Source organism: Erpetoichthys calabaricus, chromosome 10 (assembly GCF_900747795.2).
Source record: "Erpetoichthys calabaricus chromosome 10, fErpCal1.3, whole genome shotgun sequence".
Classification (NCBI taxonomy): Eukaryota; Metazoa; Chordata; class Cladistia; order Polypteriformes; family Polypteridae; genus Erpetoichthys; species Erpetoichthys calabaricus.
In genome coordinates, this window is record NC_041403.2 from 153,021,241 (window position 1) to 153,041,049 (window position 19,809).

Here is a 19,809-nt window from a genome sequence, read left to right on the forward strand (position 1 = left end):
TACAAGAAAGTGAAACAATGAAGGGAGGGTAGATTGTTGAAATGGCATCAGTGTCCACACCCTAAAAAACAATTGTGACAATTCTGAGTTTCTTTTCAGAGGTGAAACCCACAGTTGGTATGCCTACCTGAAGTCATCGGGCAAACCATCTCATTCAAGAAGTTCAGTTAATACAATACAATACAATACAATTAATTTTTGTATAGCCCAAACTCATACAAGAAGTGCCGCAATGGGCTTTAACAGGCCCTGCCTCTTGACGGCCCCCCAGCCTTGACTCTCTAAGAAGACAGGGAAAAATTCCCAAAAAAAAACCTTGTAGGGAAAAATGGGAGAAACCTCGGGAAAGGCAGTTCGAAAAGAGAGACCCCTTTCCAGGTAGGTTGGGCGTGCAGTGGGTGTCAAAAAAGAAGGGGGTCAATACAATACAATACACAGAACAGAACAAATCCTCAATACAGTATAAAAATAAAAATTTTACAAGTATGGAGCAGAATTTAATAGTAGATGATATCCCATAATTTGTTTAGAGTCCTGGTGACCTCAGCCATCAAGCTGCCTCCTCCTATTGGTCATTCCACAGCTGAAACAGCGCTGGGCCAGCCAATCTGATGAAAGGACCCCTCCTGTGATCCTCCATCAGGGATGACTTTACCTTAGGCAGGCAAAACAACTTGACAGGTGGGCCGTGGCACCAAGTGCCATATTTAAGTACCAAGATGAGAAACAGAATAGGTGAGGGTTAGTAACAAATTATAACTATCATGTTACTTATATTTAAGTGCTAATGACTGGCAACAGAGATGCAGTCTGGACAGTTAATACTAAACACTGACCTTAGATTAAGATGGAATAAAAACCTCCTGGCACGGTAGCCCCCCAGCACCTGCACAACTAAATAAATAAATAATAATAAAATAAATAAGGCTAAGCCAACTGATTTACAGAGTTGTTTCCTTTCTTGTACGCAGTGCTGCCTGGTTGTGTGCTGAGTTCATGCACGAATACCCCAAACGTAAAGGAGCCCAGGCGTGAACCACAGCAAAAGTAATGTGAAGATGCAGTCAGTGAGAGATGAAAGCGCAAACTGCACGCGAGGCCACCGGATGCGCGTGCCAGTGACGACTCACTAGAAAAAGGCCTGCGCGCGGCACCGAGGGGGCTGAGTGTGACCGAAAGTCTGAGCGCGCACAACACGCACGCGGAGCGCAATGGACAGCGAGCGCAAGAACGCGGACAAGGGAAGCGACATCAAGATAGTAAGCAGCGCCTTTTAATACTGACATTCTTGACTTGCGTAACGGTCCCGTCGTTGCCTCGTCACGGATCCAGCGTCCCGGGTTGGAATCCATGAAGTTCGCAAGTTCTCGTGGTGTATGCAGGAGTTCCTCTCTATAGGCTTTCCTCCCACATCCCCCAAGACGAACTGATTAATGTTAACCTAGCGTGAGTGTGGATGTGTGGCGGACTGCTACCGCCGTTTCCTGCGTTGTTGTAAGTGCCGCCGGGATAGGCTCCTGCCTTCGTCCGCGCCACTGAGTGGGTCAGAAAGTGGGATGCAATGCTGTTGTTAATAACCGCAACTTTATCCTGCAGAAGTGTTTCTTTGCAGGCTTTGCTGCATAAGAGGCACGGAATGGGAAAAATGTATAAAATTCCAGTAAACTAGCATGGGACGTTAAGGTCCGTGCAAGTCTCTGGTGAGAAAGTTTCGTAAACTCTTCACATTTGTCTACAGTCGTGCGGCTGATAATTTGTGAAAGGGAACCATTTGTAACATCCAGCCCAGGCTGGCGTGATTAATAAAGAAAAAGAAAGAAAAGGAATACTAAATACAGTACATAAATAGGATTGTTGTTTACTGCGGTCCAGACATTCGGGTTCTGCAAAATTATGAAACGGAAATTTACGGCAGTATACAGTAAATGCGAAATCGCCTAAAGTATATTCTGAAGTCAGGCATCGTATACTGAAATTCTCTATTGTATCTTGTAAACGGAATCATAGTCACTCAGTTTCGAAAGACATAAACCGTATACTGAGATTTTGTCTCGTACATTGTATACTAAACGCATACAGAAATACATCCCCTGTATTCTGAGATTTTGTGTCGTGCATTACCCAGCATATTGATCGTACACACTCAGAAACGCTTACACTTTATTTTGAGAGTTTGTCTTATCTCTTACTGCATAGATAGATAGATAGATAGATAGATAGATAGATAGATAGATAGATAGATAGATAGATAGATAGATAGATAGATAGATAGATAGATATGTGAAAGGCACTATATAATAGATAGTGATCGTTTATCAAATTAACTGCAACCAACTTGTTTTGTTCTTTACATCTGTTTTCCTGGTTTTATCAGTTAAGTAATAGCTGAGCAGCCGAGGAAGTTGTGTACACAAGAATGCAATAAAAAAAGCTCTTAGGTTTTCCTGAGCGGCCCACAGCCAGAACTTTATTTCTGCTGACCGCCGTCTTGAAAATTTGTTACAGCAGAACTGAGAATTTCATTGTCACAGTAAAATCGCCAGTGCTAAATGAATACATTAAGTATTCAAGCTAGCATAGGTCTGTAACATAATGAAAGCAGTCTACATAACTGTGAGAGTAAGCAGTTAAAACTCATTCACATATTCAGTAATACATGTAAGAGCACATTTCCACAGTATAATGGGAGAAGTTTACCTTAACGTATTTGGCAGTTTACAACATTTGAGATGCAGCTGGTGACATCTGTTTTATGTTTCCAAGTTGAGCACAGGCAGGTCAAGTGAGTGACTCAGGGGCACACAGTGACAGTGGTGGGATTTGAACCCACAGCCTTAGGGGTGAGGTCAACATCTTTAACCACTACACCACACTGAAATCACCGACGGTGTACATGAAGAGTCGTGAGAAGTCTGCAAAGTGGCGAGTCTGGTCCATTATGCCTTAAAGCATACATTTTTTTTAGATAACAGGATAATTTAGGTTGGAAAGTTTGGTTTAAGAATCATGATTATGAACAAACTGGCAAATAAATAATCAGTTTTAAAAATATAAAATTTTTTGGAAAATAAAATCTTGCATATTTACACCTGATTTCCTTTTTTACTGTTAAGTAAGAAGGATTTTGTACCATTGTATAAAAAGGGTAATCAGTCTGCTCCAAGTTAGCTGAGGCCAGTAAGCTTAATGCGCATCACAGCTAAATTACTGTAATGGAAGACAATTATTAAGAAAAAGATAGAGAAGCACACGTCTAGCACATGGGTTCAGACGAGGAAGGTTGTGTTTCACTAATATGATGAAATTCAATGAGGAAGCAACAAAAGGATATGACTGGGGGGGGAAATATGGCTTTTTATAGAAGCTATTTAAATAGATAGATAGATATGAAAGGCACCATAAGATAGATAGATAGATAGATAGATAGATAGATAGATAGATAGATAGATAGATAGATAGATAGATAGATAGATAGATATTCATTTTAGTGTAGTAGGCAGGATAGATAGATAGATAGATAGATAGATAGATAGATAGATAGATAGATAGATAGATAGATAGATAGATAGATAGATAGATAGATAGATAGATAGATAGATAGATAGATAGATAGATAGATAGATAGTGTGAAATGAATGACTTTGACACCACAAAAGGTTTAGGGCAATGTCCCTGTATACTTGAAGTCTTGCTGAAAAAAAAGGTGAAAGTAGTAATTGACAGTCTTTACAGACAAAGAGTCCAACACAGAACTCACAAACAGGAGGATTATGGCAGTTTTTAAGGTCGGGTCAGGGGAAGTGACATCATTCCAGACAGAATTACCAGTTTTTTGTCTGCAGGGATAAAAGAGAAAGGAGAGAGGATGTGAAGCATTGCTCATAATGGCACTCAGTTTTGTTTTAATATTTTCCTTTGCTTTGACCTCTGGGGGGTCCAGAGTGTGTCCCATAACTGAGCCTGCCCTTTCAGTTAGCTTGTTGATTTGGTGGACCTCTCATGAAGTGAGGTTACCAGCCCAGCACACCACAGAGTAGATAATCTCACTGGCCATCACAGAGTTATAGAAGATGTGAAGGATGTCACTGCCCCCTTTAAAGTCTCCTTAGACTCCTAAGAGCTCACACTGCCCTTTCTTATTTAGCTCCTCTGATGTTAAGCAATTGTGGAATAAGTAAAGTGCATTTGATTTTATTTTAAATTTAATAATTGGTCTTCAATATTCAAACACAGCAGAACTAGAAACTCTGATAACCCTTTCTTTAAATTTGTGTTCTATCGTGTTCTTGGTCTCAGGGTTTGAAAAGCACTGCTTAAGCCCCTCTTACCAAGTGGTCAAAGATCAAGAGAACCAAGCTATACAACGTCTAAAACAGGGACCCCAGCGCACTACTAAACTTAGGATGCTGTTAAGCCGGCCCTGGGTGATGAAGGGGTATCTTGAAGTGCAGTTACTGGTCAAAGGATGTAAAGATATGGTGGCATACTTCCCTGTTTCCCCAAACACAGAGTCCAGCAGATAAATGCAAGCCAGTTCACGAAGAACATTGGTGGACTGGATTGGGCAAAACAGTGCCCATTGCCATCCCTAAATCTAATGACCATGCACAATCCTTCTCCGCTATGAAATTCTAGTTGATGAAGGGGTTTAGCTGCTGCTTGAAGATGAAATCAATTGAAAAATGAACAAATCAAAAAGTCCCGCCACATCCTCCTCTTCCGGTTTTTATGTGTACAGTGCCTGCAGACCCCAAAACTACAAATCCCCCAATCCCCTCCGCATCTGTGCATACCAGTTTGAAGATGCAGACCCCATATTTACAAATGGGAATCTGTGTGGCCATTGTTGTTATTAATATTCAGCATACAGGACCTGCCTATAAACGAATGAAACCCCCTGTGTGGCACGGCTGCAGCTTTTTCTTCCCAGTGCATCAGAAAGAGCCAGCAGTGCTCTAAAAACAAGGAGTGCAGCTCACGTCACACATTATTACTTCTCCTTAGCCTAAACTGTAAAATATCAGTAAAAAGAGATACAGCATATGTCTACTTTAATAAGAGTGTATCCTTTTCATCTTGCTTTGCCTGGAATTGTTTCCAACAGAAGGCAGACGTAGGCCATAGATATACACAGAGGAGAAATGGTTAAGGCGGGAACAGAAAGCAGAAAATTGAAAAAGATCAACCAAAGCAGAAGAGATCTAGCAGATTAGCAGACTCCTACTGTCCTCCTCTCTCTTTTTCTCTCCAAATCTTAGCCCCTTTCCTCTCTTTCAGTGAGATTTCACCCATTTCACAGGGTGTGAGCCAAGTCTTGAAATCACTTTGAGGGAATCACCTGCTTAGAGCAGCCTTAAGCGTCCCTAGGAGTCTCTGCTCACACACTTGTCACCTGTGTAAGCGGACCAGCCTTCAAGACCCCTTACAGGCTGCCAGCTCTTTATTTAGGTAGCAAGGTCCCACCTATCCCTGGTTGAAATTTTTTAGAGGCATAACGTCTTGTCCTGAAGGTTCTCTCTCTCTCTCTGTCTCTCTCGTTATCGCTGCGTCTCTCACACTCACTGTCAGGGCACCCAAAGTGCATGCAGGGCTAACCGTCCCCTGTCTTTGGAGAAAATCTAATTACACTTCAGCATCTCAGACTCTTAGGCTCACAAGGTTGCTCTGTGATAAATGAGCAAATATTGTTCTTAGAGATTCAGCTGTGTACACACAGAATACATGAGAGGGAGATCAGTGGAGTGGCGAGGATGGAGGGAGTAGAGTTGGCGAAGGTGGAGGACTTTAAATACTTGGGATCAACAGTACAGAGTAATGGAGAGTGTGGAAGAGAGTGCAGGTGGGGTGGAGTGGCTGGTGAAGAGTGTCAGGAGTGATTTGTGACAGACGAGTATCCGCGAGAGTGAAAGGGAAGGTCTACAGGACCTATGGGAATGTTCTATGAGTTGGAGATGGTGGCACAGACCACAAAGCGGGAGACAGAGCTGGAGGTGGCAGAGTTAAAGATGCCAAGATTTGCATTGGGTGTGACGAGGATGGACAGGATTAGAAATGAGGACACAGTGGCGCAGCTCGAGTTCGTGCCGCTTGGGGCGGTGCTTCAATTCTCCATCCTCCAACATATCTGAATATGTTAATCTATTTAAATATAAAATTAAAATGACGTATAGAGACAAATTAAGATACATTTTGCATAGATTTATTCATTTATAGAGAAACAGCAATAATTTTTCACATATAATTATTTATAAGCATCAACTAGACAAGAATATCGTATAGACGCACTGATAAGCCATGTTCTTATTATTAGTTTAATATAATTACGTTGCGAAAACCAGAACCAGTGTAGTGTACAACTGATAGGTGGGGATGTTTTCTGCGCAGAGCAAGAACACATTCGGATTGATAAACAAAACGAACTTATAAATTGTAAATTAGTTGTTTATCTTCCTAGAAATTATTATGTAATGTTTATGTTTATTTTAGTTATTGCCTCATAAATTTCAACTGCTGTGTCTGACGCCGTCACAGAAGGACAGTCTGAGAATTATTTTGGAATCATTTGTGGATAAAAATCAGAGAATTTTACTTTTTTAATTCATGAGTGATACTTTTCCGAACCCTGCTGCTTACACACGAATTGTAGTGGCCAATAATGCTGCCCCCAAAAATGTTCTGCCCGGGACAGACCGCCCTCCCAGCTGCGCCACTGGTTGGACAGTTTGGAGACAGAGCCAGAATGGTGAGATTGTGTTGGTTTGGACATGTGCAGAGCAGAGATACTGAGTATAATGAGAGAAGGGTGCTAAGGATAGAGCTGCCAGGGAAGAGGAGAAGAGGAAGACCTAAGAGAAGGTTTATGGATGTGGTGAGAGAGGACATGCAGGTGATGGGTGTGACAGAGCAGGATGCAGAGGACGGAAAGATATGGAAGAAGATGATCCGCGGTGGCAAACCCTAATGAGAGAGGAGAGATACTGAGTATAATGAGAGAAGGGTGCTAAGGATAAAGCTGCCAGGGAGAAGGAGAAGAGGAAGGCCTAAGAGAAGGTTTATGGATGTGCAGGTGGGAAGGTGTGACAGAGGGGGATGTAGAGGACAGCAAGATATGGAAACAGATGATCTGCTGTGACGACCCCTAACGGAAGCAGCCAAAAAAGGAAAAGAAGAAGAAGAGATGCAGCTGGAACTTATCCTTTAAAGAGTGTCATAAGATTGGTGTTGTATTCCTAGTCGGAGGTGTGCAGAGTGAAGAGAACAGCAGACAGGCCTGTTCCTTGTGGAGCTCCAGTGTTGCACACATTCTTATCAGAGACGCAGTCCTTGAGTCTCACAAGCTGTGGTCTGTCTTACAGATAGTCCATTATCAGGACACCACAGGCTCCTCCATCTCTATATCTCTTAACGGAGATGGCTGTATGGCGTTGAAGGCACTGCAAATATCAAAAAAATGAATTGTCACAGTGGTGCCAGCTTTGTCCAAGTGAGAATAACAACAACCACATTTACTTCTATAGTGCATTTTGATGCAAATGACATAGCTCAAAGTGCTTTACAAGATGAAGAAATAAAAAAAAATATATAAAAATAAGATTAGGCAATACTAAGTAACAAAGGATAAAGTAAGGTCCAATGACCAGGAGGGGAGGACAGACAAAAAACAAGCAAAAAAAAATCTCCAGAGGGCTGGAGAAAAAAAAAAAAGAAAAAACAAAATCTGCAGGGGTTCAGAGGCCACGAGACCACCCAGCCCCCACTGGGCATTCTACCGAACATCAGTGATGTAAATCAGTCCTCGTGGTTTTCAGGCTTTCAGAATTAGATGATGACGGTCATGTGGACTTCTGGCCTTTAATCCATCAATGTAGGGACAGCACGGTGCTTTGATCAGGTGGTGGTGGTGATCACCACCACAAAAAAAACGGTAATAGAACAGCAGAGACAGTAGGGGTTAGTACAGATTGCGGAGCCACCATGAATAATAATGGTAATTAAATGCATATTTAGAATATCAGGGTTACACTGAAATGAATCAATAAGAAAGCTAAAGTTAAAATAACGGGTTTTTAGCAGTTTTGTAATGTGCTCCACCGTATTAACCTGGCAAATTTTTATCGGTCAGCTATTCCAGATTTTAGGTGCATAACAGCAGAAGGCCGCCTCACCACTTCTTTTAAGTTTAGCTCTTGGAATTCTAAGCAGACACTCATTTGAAGATCTAAGGTTACAATTTGGAGTGTAAGGTGTCAGACATTCTGAAATATAGGAAGGAGCGAGATTATTGAAGGCTTTGTAAATCATAAGCAGTATTTTAAAGTTAATTCCAGTGTAGTGACATCAGATCTGGGGTGATGTGCTCGGATTTTCTTTTCCTAGTTAAGATACTGGCAGCTCAATTCTGCACTCGTTGTAATCGATTGATGTCTTTCTTGGGTGGTCCTGAGAGGAGTGTGTTACAGTAATCTAGCCGACTAAAAACAAAAGCGTGAACTAATGTTTCAGCATCTTACAAAGTTATAAGGTGTCTAACTTTTGCTATATTCCTTAAGTGAGAAAATGCTGTCCTAGTAATCTGATTAATATGTGATTTAAAAATTAGATCAGAGTCAATAGTTACCCCTAAATTCTTTACCTCTGTCTTGACTTTTAATCCTAATGGATCAAGTTTATTTCTAATACCCTCATTATATCCATTTTTGCCAATCACTAAGACTTCTCTTTATTTAGTTTGAGAAAATTGCTACGCATCCATTCAGAAACACAAGTGAGACATTGTGTTAGTGAATCAAGAGAGTCGGGGTCATCAGGCGCTATTGATAAATACAGTTGTATGTCATCAGTATAGCTGTGGTAGCTCATGTTATGCCTTGTGGAGCAGAGATATAATGGTATCCTCCACTCCAGGTTCTGTCTGTCTAAATGGTTTAACACAAAAGGACTCATACATTCCAGGTCAGGCTTTCAAAGGCTTTCAAGGTGTGAGATGTGAGTGTCCTGGTCTGTAGTAATTAGGTGAAGAGGAGCCTTCCGTGTTTGGAACAGGAACAATGCAGGATGTCTTCCCCAACAAACAGCACTTTCTGCAGCCTTAGGGACGGGTGGGATTGGTGACAGAGGATATCACAACGTTGGTTAGCACAGGGCCGAAGAACCTGAGGACCGACTCCTGTGTGTAGTTTCCTCAGTTGTCTAGTTGTCTTCTCACGTGGTCTTCAGTTATTTTCAGCCCATACTGATTGTCAGGGGTGGTCTTGTCACCAGCCAGCAATAGAAATTGTTGTTGTGGGGGACTGGTCATTGAAAGAAGATGGCAATGGTAGAGAAAATCTATTACAAATTGGTTTAGGGTATTAGGTTTGTTCACATCCCCTTCTAGCAGACTTTCATGGCTGTAATTTCAGTGACCCAGTTAAGTCAACATTTGTGGTTTTGGCAAGTAAATAAATGTAGCAGTGGTGATAATAAGAATAATAGATCTCTCTCTTGTCGAGAGGTTTACTTACCTCGGCAGTGACATTCATATCGCTGGTGAATCTTCCTATGAAGTCAGTATATAGATTGGGAGAGCATGGGGGGTCATGAGGTCGCTAGAAAGGGGTGTATGGCGCTCCTGATATCTCTGCAAAAGAACAAAGGTTTTAGTCTTTAGAGTCCCGGTGTTTCCTATTTTCTTATATGGTTGCAAGACATGGACGTTATCCAGTGACTCTGAGACGAAGACTGGACTCCTTTGGTACTGTGTCTCTTCGGAGAATCCTTAGGTACCGCTGGTTTGACTTTGTGTCGAATTAGCGGTTGCTGACGGAGTCCTGAATGAGGCAAATTACCTGCATTGTGAGGGAGCGTCAGTTACGCCATTACAACCTTGTGGCGCAATTCCCCGAGGGTGGTCCGGCTCACAGGATCCTTATTGTTGAGGACCCAAGCTACTGGACCAGGGCAAGGGGACACCCGCGTAACACCTGGCTGAGGCAGATAGAAGGTCATTATCAGAGGGAGGGACTGGACCACGTGTCTGTCTGGGGGTTGCCAACTGGGATCCCGAGCTGTTTCATTATATCTATCTATTATATAGTGATTTTCATTATCTATCTATCTATCTATCTATCTATCTATCTATCTATCTATCTATCTATCTATCTATCTATCTATCTATCTATCTATCTATCTATCTATCTATCTATCTATCTATCTATCTATCTATCTATCTATCTATAATACAGTAAGATGGTGAGTGTGAGTTATGTGCTCTTGAAATAAACTCAAGCATTTGTTCTCCTAACGTGTGTTTGTGGATTCTGAGGCCGTATTCTTATATTTTGGCTCAGGTAATGTACATAGAGGAAGGAGAGGTGCTCATTCGGGTCGCACAGGTACGCTCATGTGCGCCCCCTGGTGAGACTCAGTGTTCTGGACCAGTTACTGGCGGTTCTGCTTTTCTGTAGTCTGGGCACAGAGCTGAGAACTGAAGAGTAACAATAATAATAATTCTTTACATTTATATATGGAAGGGGTCATCAGCTTACCGTATGTTTAGGTATCACACAATAATTATGGTATGTTTTACTTTTTTATTTTATTGCTTAATGATTAATAAATTAAGCTGATTTAAAAAAAAAAACAACAATACCTAAACAGGCTGGTTTATTTTTAGTTTTGCAGCTTTTCTGCATAATTGGTATGTGTGAAATGCTGACCCGTATTTAAATGGTACTTCTTCTTTTTCATGCCTCGGTGCAAACATGCAGCTCCTTGGATATCAGTTTGTATTCTTAGTACTTCGTGGGCTGACTTCCTTCTGAGGTCGTGTCGAAATACTCCTGGTGGCATTTAATCGAAATGATTCTTTCAGTTAAAGGTCATACCAAACACAAAATGTAAGTCATCCATTTCTTTCAAAGGACAAATGTGTCTGTTTATTTGAAAAATGTATTTCTAAAAGGGGAAGAAACATTAATGTGCAAAAAAGTATATAAGCAAATACATGCTGGTTAGATGGACTGGCGATTCTAAATTGGCCCTAGTGTGTGCTTGGTGTGTGGGTGTGTGTGTCCTGCGGTGGGTTGGCACCCTGCCTGGGATTGTTTCCAGTTTTGTGCCCTGTGTTGGCTGGGATTGGCTCCAGCAGACCCCCGTGACCCTGTGTTCGGATTCAGCGGGTTGGAAAATGGATGGATGGATGGATGGATGGATGTGTTAAAATACTGTATATTGGCATAGAGACGGGTCTGAACCACTGAATTGTTTCATTTTGTATTTGGGGTTAATAATGGCACTTTTTAATTCCTTATGACAGAGCTCTTCTGTTTTGAAAAGCATTCCTAATTAATTGTCTTGGTGATTCAACCCACAATGCACTGGGCTGGTGAGATGAAGACATCATCAGTGCGACTATATAAAGTTCACCTCTTGCAGTTCTAATTTATTTTTGATTGCATAAAAACCCTTAGCAGTTGAACACAACTTTCTTTGATACTTTTGGTACTGGAACGTCTGCTTGCTCATTGATTCATTCTTCTAACTGATTTTTTGGCTATTTTTTTAGTGATTTAGTGGCTTTGATCTTTGTGCTTTTGACTTCCAGTTTTGATCCTTACTTTGTTTTTCAGGCCACGTCTTTTCTCTCAATCTTTTCTTATAAAATCTTCTCTGAAAATCCTTTTCCTGTCAGTACAGTCTAGCCCACTTAGTCCTCAACAGTATTGCGGGGGTCTGCTGGCACCTATCCCAGGTAGCACAGGACGCAAGGCAGAAGCAGACCATGGAAAGAACACCAGTCCATCACAGGGCAAACACATAATTACACACCACACACACACACACAACCACACCCCCCCACACATATACACACCCACACACACACAGGGGCCAATTTAGTTTCACCAGTTCACCTAAACTGCAACTTGGAATAGGAAACACACTTGTTTTGGAGCTCACACACAGAAAAGGCTCTCATCTGTCTCATGTACAGTATCATGTTTCACATTTCAAAGAGGCCAGCATAACTGTACTAGAAGGCTGGCACACAGCTGGCAAATGTGACATGCCAAGCGATTTTCAGTTTTTAAACTGACTTGGTCCAGTGATGATAGCTGACATACCCACAACTAGAGGTTGCATGATGTGACATCAGCTTTGGGAACATGACTTTCAGATTTTTAAAGGTCAGATAAGAGACTCATTCTGACCACTGCAGCTGATTATCATACAATACAGTACATTTCACCAGCTAGAAATTAACTAAATACAGAATTAATGAAGGTCTGATTTGAGAAGGCTCCCTTGAATGGAAAGCACAGTTAAGTAGCCAGACGTCATGTGTAAGAGTGGCTGTCTCTGTGCTGCATTTTGTTTTTAAACTCACGTCATGTCAGGAATCTGCTGCTTTCGGTATTATGGCTGACTTCCAATTCAGCAAAGCGGAAAACCAACTTATACAGAATATCATAGATAGATAGATAGATAGATAGATAGATAGATAGATAGATAGATAGATAGATAGATAGATAGATAGATAGATAGATAGATAGATAGATAGACACTATATAATAGATAGATAGATAGATAGATTTACTTCTGGCTGTAATGGTCATTTGGAAAAGTGAGATCAGAGGCCATAACCAATGGGGCGAAGTAAGAACATTTCTTTCACAATACTGGAGACGGTTTGCACTTCTAATAACTTACTTATGTGCCATTTTAGCAGCGTGACATATCATTCTGAAATCTGCTAAATCCTGCCAGCCCTGGGCGTAAGGTAGGAAACAGCGCTGGACAGGACAGCAGTCGGTTGTAGAGGGCACTCAGACACACCGCCGCTCTCATGCTAATACTTGGCCTATCTGAAAATGTCAATTAACATGGATATGGTGTGTGTGTGTATTGGGGGGGTGTTTGAGTTCAAAGGGGCCACCAATGCACACCTATAAAAGTGAGCAGACTCCACAGAGAGGATGACCGGGCACAGGGTTTGAACCAGGAGAGCTCCGTCTATGAGGTGGTAGCTCGCTGTGCCCACTGCATCACCGTTACTACCCACATATCAGAGTGTCTGCTTTCTTCAATTGTAATTGATTTATGGTACTGACATTGTTAAAAGATATCAAGTAAAAAATAGCAAAATCTAAAAATAAAGAGTACTTTAAAGAGGACGATATCGAGCAATGTTTAATTGTGTGCGACTTACAGTTTTTCAATGGCTGTGTCAAAACTTGAATTGGAAACCATTTTAATGACACAAAGGAAGTGAATTGAGCTCGTCATACTAAAACTCCAGCACGGTCAGGTTGGATGTTAGACAGGATGACTGCACATCTGAGCTATGACAGAGACGAGTGCCTACATTATAACGTTGTTATCTTGTTATTTTTTTTCCAGACTGAAACAAATCTGCCTTTTTCAAGAAAAATTTGCTATGCCATTGGAGGAGCACCGTATCACATGACTGGAAATGCCCTGGCATTCTTTCTGCAGATCTTCTTCTTGGACGTGGTGCATGTGAGAAAACTCATGATATAAAATTATTAAATGTAATGTAATCCTACATGTTTAATGATTGTTCAGGAACTTGTCTTATGTGGAGGAAAATGTGAGAGGTCAGAAAGGTTGACAAAGAGAACAAAGAGGGAAAGGCAGAGTAGCTGTTATTCACACTGGCACACACTTTTCCACTTTTCTGTTGGAAATGCTATCTTGAGGCACTTTTCAAGTACGGGCACTTAGCAGAATTGGTTATATTTAGCTTTTTTTTACAGCTAGAGCACAGTTAGGGCGCCTGGAAAGAGAGAGCGGGCTCAGGGCATTATCTCCCACCAAGACGCTAAAGGACAACCCCTCTGGGTAGCTGTGGCACCATGGATTTCCAAGGGGCATGCTGGGAGTTGGAGTTCACTGCCGCCCTGTTGGGTCCAGTGGGCACCACCAGGGGTAGCCATAGAGATGGCAGAGTCCTACTGCGTTGGGCTTTCACCACACCTAATGAGCCACCTGGGTCACTCCCCGGTGCGGCTTCAAAGAAGGCAGCTGCCATTACGCCAGGAGGGAGAAGACAAAGCTTGCCAGAGGAGGAGTGGAGATGAAAAAGAGAGGAGGAAGAAGAAGACAAAGTACTGTGTTTCCTTGTGCTTTTGTACTGTGCTGCTGAGAACAATGACTGGAAAGCGGTTCCTCCTGGGAAATAAACGTGTGTTGTGTGCAGAACTTGTGCCTACTGTCTGTCTGTCTGTGTCGGGTTCTTTCTTTTCTCATGGCTGTGTTCTTAAGCAGAAATGTGGGTGAGCCCACTGCCTTGGCTGAGAAGAAACGCCACACATGAATGGCCTGAGGAGGCTTTACTGTTGGCGTGACACAGGATTAATGGTAGCGCCATCCACCTTTTCTTTTTTCTGGATGCCCTAAACAATCGTAAAGGGGATTCATCAGAGAAAGTGACTTTCCCCCAGCAGTCCAATCCCTGTACATTTAGCAGAATATCAGTCTATCCCTGTTTCCTTAAGAGGCAGTAGCTCTTTGGAAATATGTTCTTTTGAAATTGCGGCATTTTAAGTAACCGAAAAATATAGAGATATGATATTAAAAGGCGATATCCCTCCCATAGTGATAAGGTGGAGAATAATCACATATGAAAAAAAGATATACTGTACCTTCGCTTTCTTTACTGAAGATTTACGCGGCATCACAGACGGGAAGCCTATGACAAACTTTATCAAGGTGGGAATCTTGATCTATGCAGTCTGCCATCTTTCGTCTGCTGCGCAGGAAGGCTTTTCCGGACGAATGACGTTATTACCCATTCGTCCATCGACTGGCTTCAAAGCAGCAGTCCAAACCTTATATACTGGTTTCTCCACGTGCAGGCTCTCTGTGGTCTCCAAACAAGGAAAGGAAAGGACTCATCCCCACCTCCAAAAATACAGGACTAGCACAATGACTACCCTCACAGTTCTCATTTCTCCAAACTGCTCCAAACTGCTAGGCTAGTGGTTTCTAAATGCAGCCTAGCCCCTGTGTGCCATACTTGGCCTGCCTGTGTGAATGAATCCATAAAACAATGTGTACAGAGACGGTGACATTAAACTTCATATTATAACAAACTTATTATAACAATCCCTGATGTTTTTTTTTTGGGACCAAATGGGACCAAAACATCCTCTGAGAGTAACTTCTCCCAATCATCCATGAACAGTTTGTCGACCCACAAATGGATGATGGAGCACCGAGCCATAAAGCAAAAGTGAGAACTAAGTGGCCCGGGGAACAAAACATTGAAATTTTTATGTCCATGGGCAAGAAACTTCCCATTGAGAACTTGTGGTCAATCCTCAAGAGGCGGGTGGACAAACGAAAACCCACCAATTCTGACAAACCCCAAGCATTGATTATGGGCTGCCATCAGTCAGGATTGGGCCCAGATATTGACTGACAGCATGGCAGGGCGAATTGCAGAGGTTTTGAAAAAGAAAGTATGGCCAACACTGCAGATATTGACTCTTAATGTAATTGTCAATAAAAGCCTTTGAAACGTATGACATGCTTGTAACTCTACTTCAGTATACCATCGAAACATCTGACAAAAAAGATGTAAAAATACTGAAGCAGCAGACTTTGTGAAAACCAACACTTGGGTCATTCTCCAAACTTTTTGGCCATGACTGCACAGTAGCACCTGAACATCACAGAACGGGATCACTAGGCCGCAGAATGGAATAGAATTGATGATACGTAAAATATGTAAAGTGTAACAACAGGAAGGCGGCCTGCCATTACTAAATGGTTTGGAAGACATGTTTGGAGTTGCAAGTGTAGTTTGAGAGTAGACAATTTCTTGTATTTAGAAGTTTGTTCTTTTTCACATACCCCTTGGGGTCAGCCATTGTATAACGACCCTGGAGCAATTACAGGTTAAGGGCCTTCCAGAGTAGGATCCCTTTTGGCAGTAACAGGCAGTGTTGTGCAAGTTCACACCTCACAAGATCTCGCTCCAAGTTCAGTTCATACAGATTAAAATGAATAAATTCATGTTCATAGTTCACCATTTCAATTTTGAACTAGTTCATGGTTGGCGGCACGGTGGCGCAGTGGGTAGTGCTGCTGCCTCACAGTTAGGAGACCCGGGTTCACTTCCCGGGTCCTCCCTGCGTGGAGTTTGCATGTTCTCCCCGTGTCTGCATGGGTTTCCTCCGGGCGCTCCGGTTTCCTTCCAAAGACATGCAGGTTAGGTGGATTGGCAATTCTCAATTGGCCCACCTGTGTGCTTGGTGTGTGGGTGTGTTTTTGTGTGTCCTGCGGTGGGTTGGCACCCTGCCTGGGATTGGTTCCCTGCCTTGTGCCCTGTGTTGGCTGGGATTGGCTCCAGCAGACCCCCGTGACCCTGTGTTCGGATTCAGCGGGTTGGAAAATGGATGGATGGATGGATAGTTCATGATCAGTTCATTTTGTATTTTTTAAGCAGTGAGAATAAATGACCAATGAGTTTACTTTCATCAGTTTTGCATGCCTTATATTAGGCTATTACAGTGTTCTTGAATAAAATACAATAATTATGAAGTCTTTTTTTATTTAAATACACTTTATTGAGTTATGCCCAGCAACAAACACATATAAACATATACACTAATATCTTCCCGGTCAAAAAAAAAATTAAATAGATGTAAGTATAAATATAAATTACAGCTCTATTTCCAACCGTGTGACACAAATGGTGACTGTGGAACCAGCGTGTAGGTAAACTAACCGATTACATCACATATTGCATGTCCGATGGGGAAAAATATAAAGTGGCCTCACGAAGGACAACATTTTCCTTCATCGTGTGCTCGTGTCAGCGTTTGGGTGCAGCTTAAGCACAAGCAGGCAGACACAGACCGGGCCTATTTGATTTGACGTTATTTTCTCCGAATACAAATAAATGGTAAAACATTCGTACAAAAATAAATATTCTTACAAATCCACTATTTGTGCTTATCCACATACCGTATTCAGATTGGGCTCCAGCCCTACATTACAGGGTAAGGCAAAACGTTTAATCTGGACCTAAACCAGACCCAGAATGTCACCTAAAACTGAACCAGCTCACGTTCAAGTTCTTCACTTGCAAATACGTTACGTTAAGTTTACCGTTCTTAGAAAAATGAGCTTGTTCAATGAACGCACTCTTTTGAAGTCGTTCATGCACAACACTGCTGACGGGGATTTGAGCCTGTAACCTTTGTGGCAGATTGCTGGGATCCTTACCTGGACGGGATGCCTGGCCACTGCCAGGGGGCGCCTCAAGCCTCGTGGGACCTGGAGAACTGTTACATCCGCCACACCAGGCAAGATGGCGGATGAACCTGCCAGGGACGCCCGGAATGCTTCTGGTGCAAAGGGCAGCACTTCCGCCACACCAGGAAGTGCTGCCAGAAGGTCATCATCAACCACCTGGAGCACATCCGGGCGGGAATAAAAGGGGCCACCTTCATACAATTGAAGAGCTGGAGTTGGGAGTGGGAGCAGGATAAAGCTCCCAGGATGAGACAGGTGGCCAAAGACTGAGAGAGAGAAGCCTTATTGTGGTGATATTAGCTGTGTGCATTGTCTGTGGTGTTCGGGACTGAAAAACCTGTGTTTATTTGTGCAAAATAAAAGTGTGCTTTTTATAAAGATGTGGTTTCCAACTGGTGGTGTCCGGGCAAGTCTCACACCTTCCAGATGCCAGCGCAGATCCTTAGCCTCAGAGCCACCACTCCACACATTAACACTGAGCCGTTGATCTTCATGCATGAGCAGTTTTTTTTATGCCAGATCTTACATACTGTAAATGTTGAAAACTTTCAAATTGGTGAAGTTTTTAACACTGTGTCCTTTTTTATTCCTGACTAGTCCACTTTCCAATAATTGCCATGACTCAAATGTACAGAATTGTTTCCAGATTGTTCCCTTTAGTTGAGTTTTGTTTTCTATTTTAATGACAGATAGTGGTTCCAGATGTGGTGTTTAACTGACCAACGTCTTGGGGGTTGGGGTAGGGAGGCCACAAAGGGAAGAAAGCAAACAGTTCAGGTAAACCACACTGGGCAATCATCTGGTATATTTTTCTGCAAGCAGGTCCTCCAACTTGTAGGGAAAACTCGAGGAGTTAAGGTGGGATTGGCACTCCAGCCACTGTACAACAAAAACCTCACACTGCTCCAGTCCGTTCACACTAGTGTGCTGTTGAGGTGTCTCCCGCTGTACCTAATTTGGTATCCTGAGGTGGTTTGTCGTGTGTTGGGTGCAGCAACGCACTGTATCAGTGCAGGCTCCCCACCTCCTCCTCCTCCTCCTCTTCGTCCTATAGTAACTTTCACAGAGAGACCCACAACGACAACATGCGTTACAAAGCTTTCAAAAAAGAAAGAATATGCGGGACAGAGGACCTTACAGTCCTTTTAACATACAACACTAATGGCTGATGTGACTATATCTTCTAACTCCCTTAAACATTCAAAATAACAATGAAGATTTCAATAATAATAATAATAATAATCCATCTACCAGTCTGTGTTGAGTTAAATTCCTGATATTCTGCTCTCATAAAATTTTATGCACAAATCTCCCATAATTAAAAATAAAAAATGGTTTCCAAAAGTTCGTAAAATGGTCTGTTTCATGAAACATTGGCTATATTACAGCTCTTGTATTGTTCACGTGTGTAGTAAATGATCAGGGAGGAGACATATACTTATTAAGAACCAGCTTAAAATATTTGTATGTTGTTGTTTTTTCAGTAATAATCGCTTCCTTGCTTGTAATAGTTGCTTCAAAAGTGTTTCCTAGCAGCTTCTCAATGTGGCAGTACAAAACTGGAATGGAGTGGAGAGACGGCACACTTCTTCCAAACGTGTAAATGTGTATTTGGATTGTCGGAGTTGAGTGAGTGAGTGAGTGTGAGTGAGGGGTCAGGACAGATAGACTGCTAGAATGCTTGCCTAATTCCTTGGGTTCGCTAAATGTCGACCTGTGCAAAGCAGATTCAGAGACAATGTAATAATAGTAATTATAATCCATCCATCTATTATGTAACCCACTATATCCTAACTACAGGGTCACGGGGGATTGCTGGAGCCAATCCCAGCCAACACAAAGGAGACAAACCTCGGGCAGGGCGCCAGCCCACCGCAGAGTAATTATAATACTACATTTTATTTATATAGCACTTTTCTCCTGCTCCAAGATTATTGTTCTTCCTCCTCTTCATCTTTCCCACTTCTATGTGGGGTTGATGTGCTTGATCGACCTTCTCCATACAGCTCGACCCTCACTAGGCTGACCCTTCTCCTTCTGATCTTCTTTAACTTTATCCACCTCCATTTTGGCCTCCCTCACTTTCTCTTCCCCTGGACTTCCAATCCCATCACTCTTTTGCACACATCTTCATTGTCTCTCCTCATCACAAGTCCATACCACTTCAAGCTGCCTTCCTGTATTTTCTTAGCTGTCTCTCCCTCTTTTGCTGTACATCTGATCGTCTCATTTCTTATTCTGTCCTTTTTCGTAACTCCACACATCCATCTTAACATTTTCATTTCTGCCACATCCACCTTGTTCTCCTGATGTGCTCCCTTTACTTCCCATGTCTCAGCTACAAATATCATTGGTGGTCTTTCCTATCCCATGCTCAAAGCGCTTCATAGAAATTCAGAAAGAACAACTGGGTTAAGTGGCACTGTTGCCCCTTTTTTCCCAACACAGGTTGAAACTCCAAGAAGTTATTTAATTTATTCTTTAAATAGTGCCCATCAAGCACCACAGCCACCAATAAACAGGCAAGAAAACACCAAGTATAATAAT

The 19,809-nt window shown here is 42.2% G+C and overlaps 1 protein-coding gene across 1 annotated transcript in view; it reads left to right on the forward strand.

The window, feature by feature from the left end:
* The first annotated feature begins 1,135 nt into the window (after window positions 1-1,135).
* The window catches only part of LOC114659570 (sodium-dependent lysophosphatidylcholine symporter 1-like), a 95,509-nt gene continuing 76,835 nt past the window's right edge, over window positions 1,136-19,809 (forward strand). The window contains exons 1-2 of the mRNA XM_051932575.1: window positions 1,136-1,259; window positions 13,378-13,497. Of these exons, the coding sequence (XP_051788535.1) occupies window positions 1,212-1,259; window positions 13,378-13,497 (168 nt within the window). The 5' untranslated portion in view covers window positions 1,136-1,211. The remainder of the gene's footprint in view (window positions 1,260-13,377; window positions 13,498-19,809) is intronic.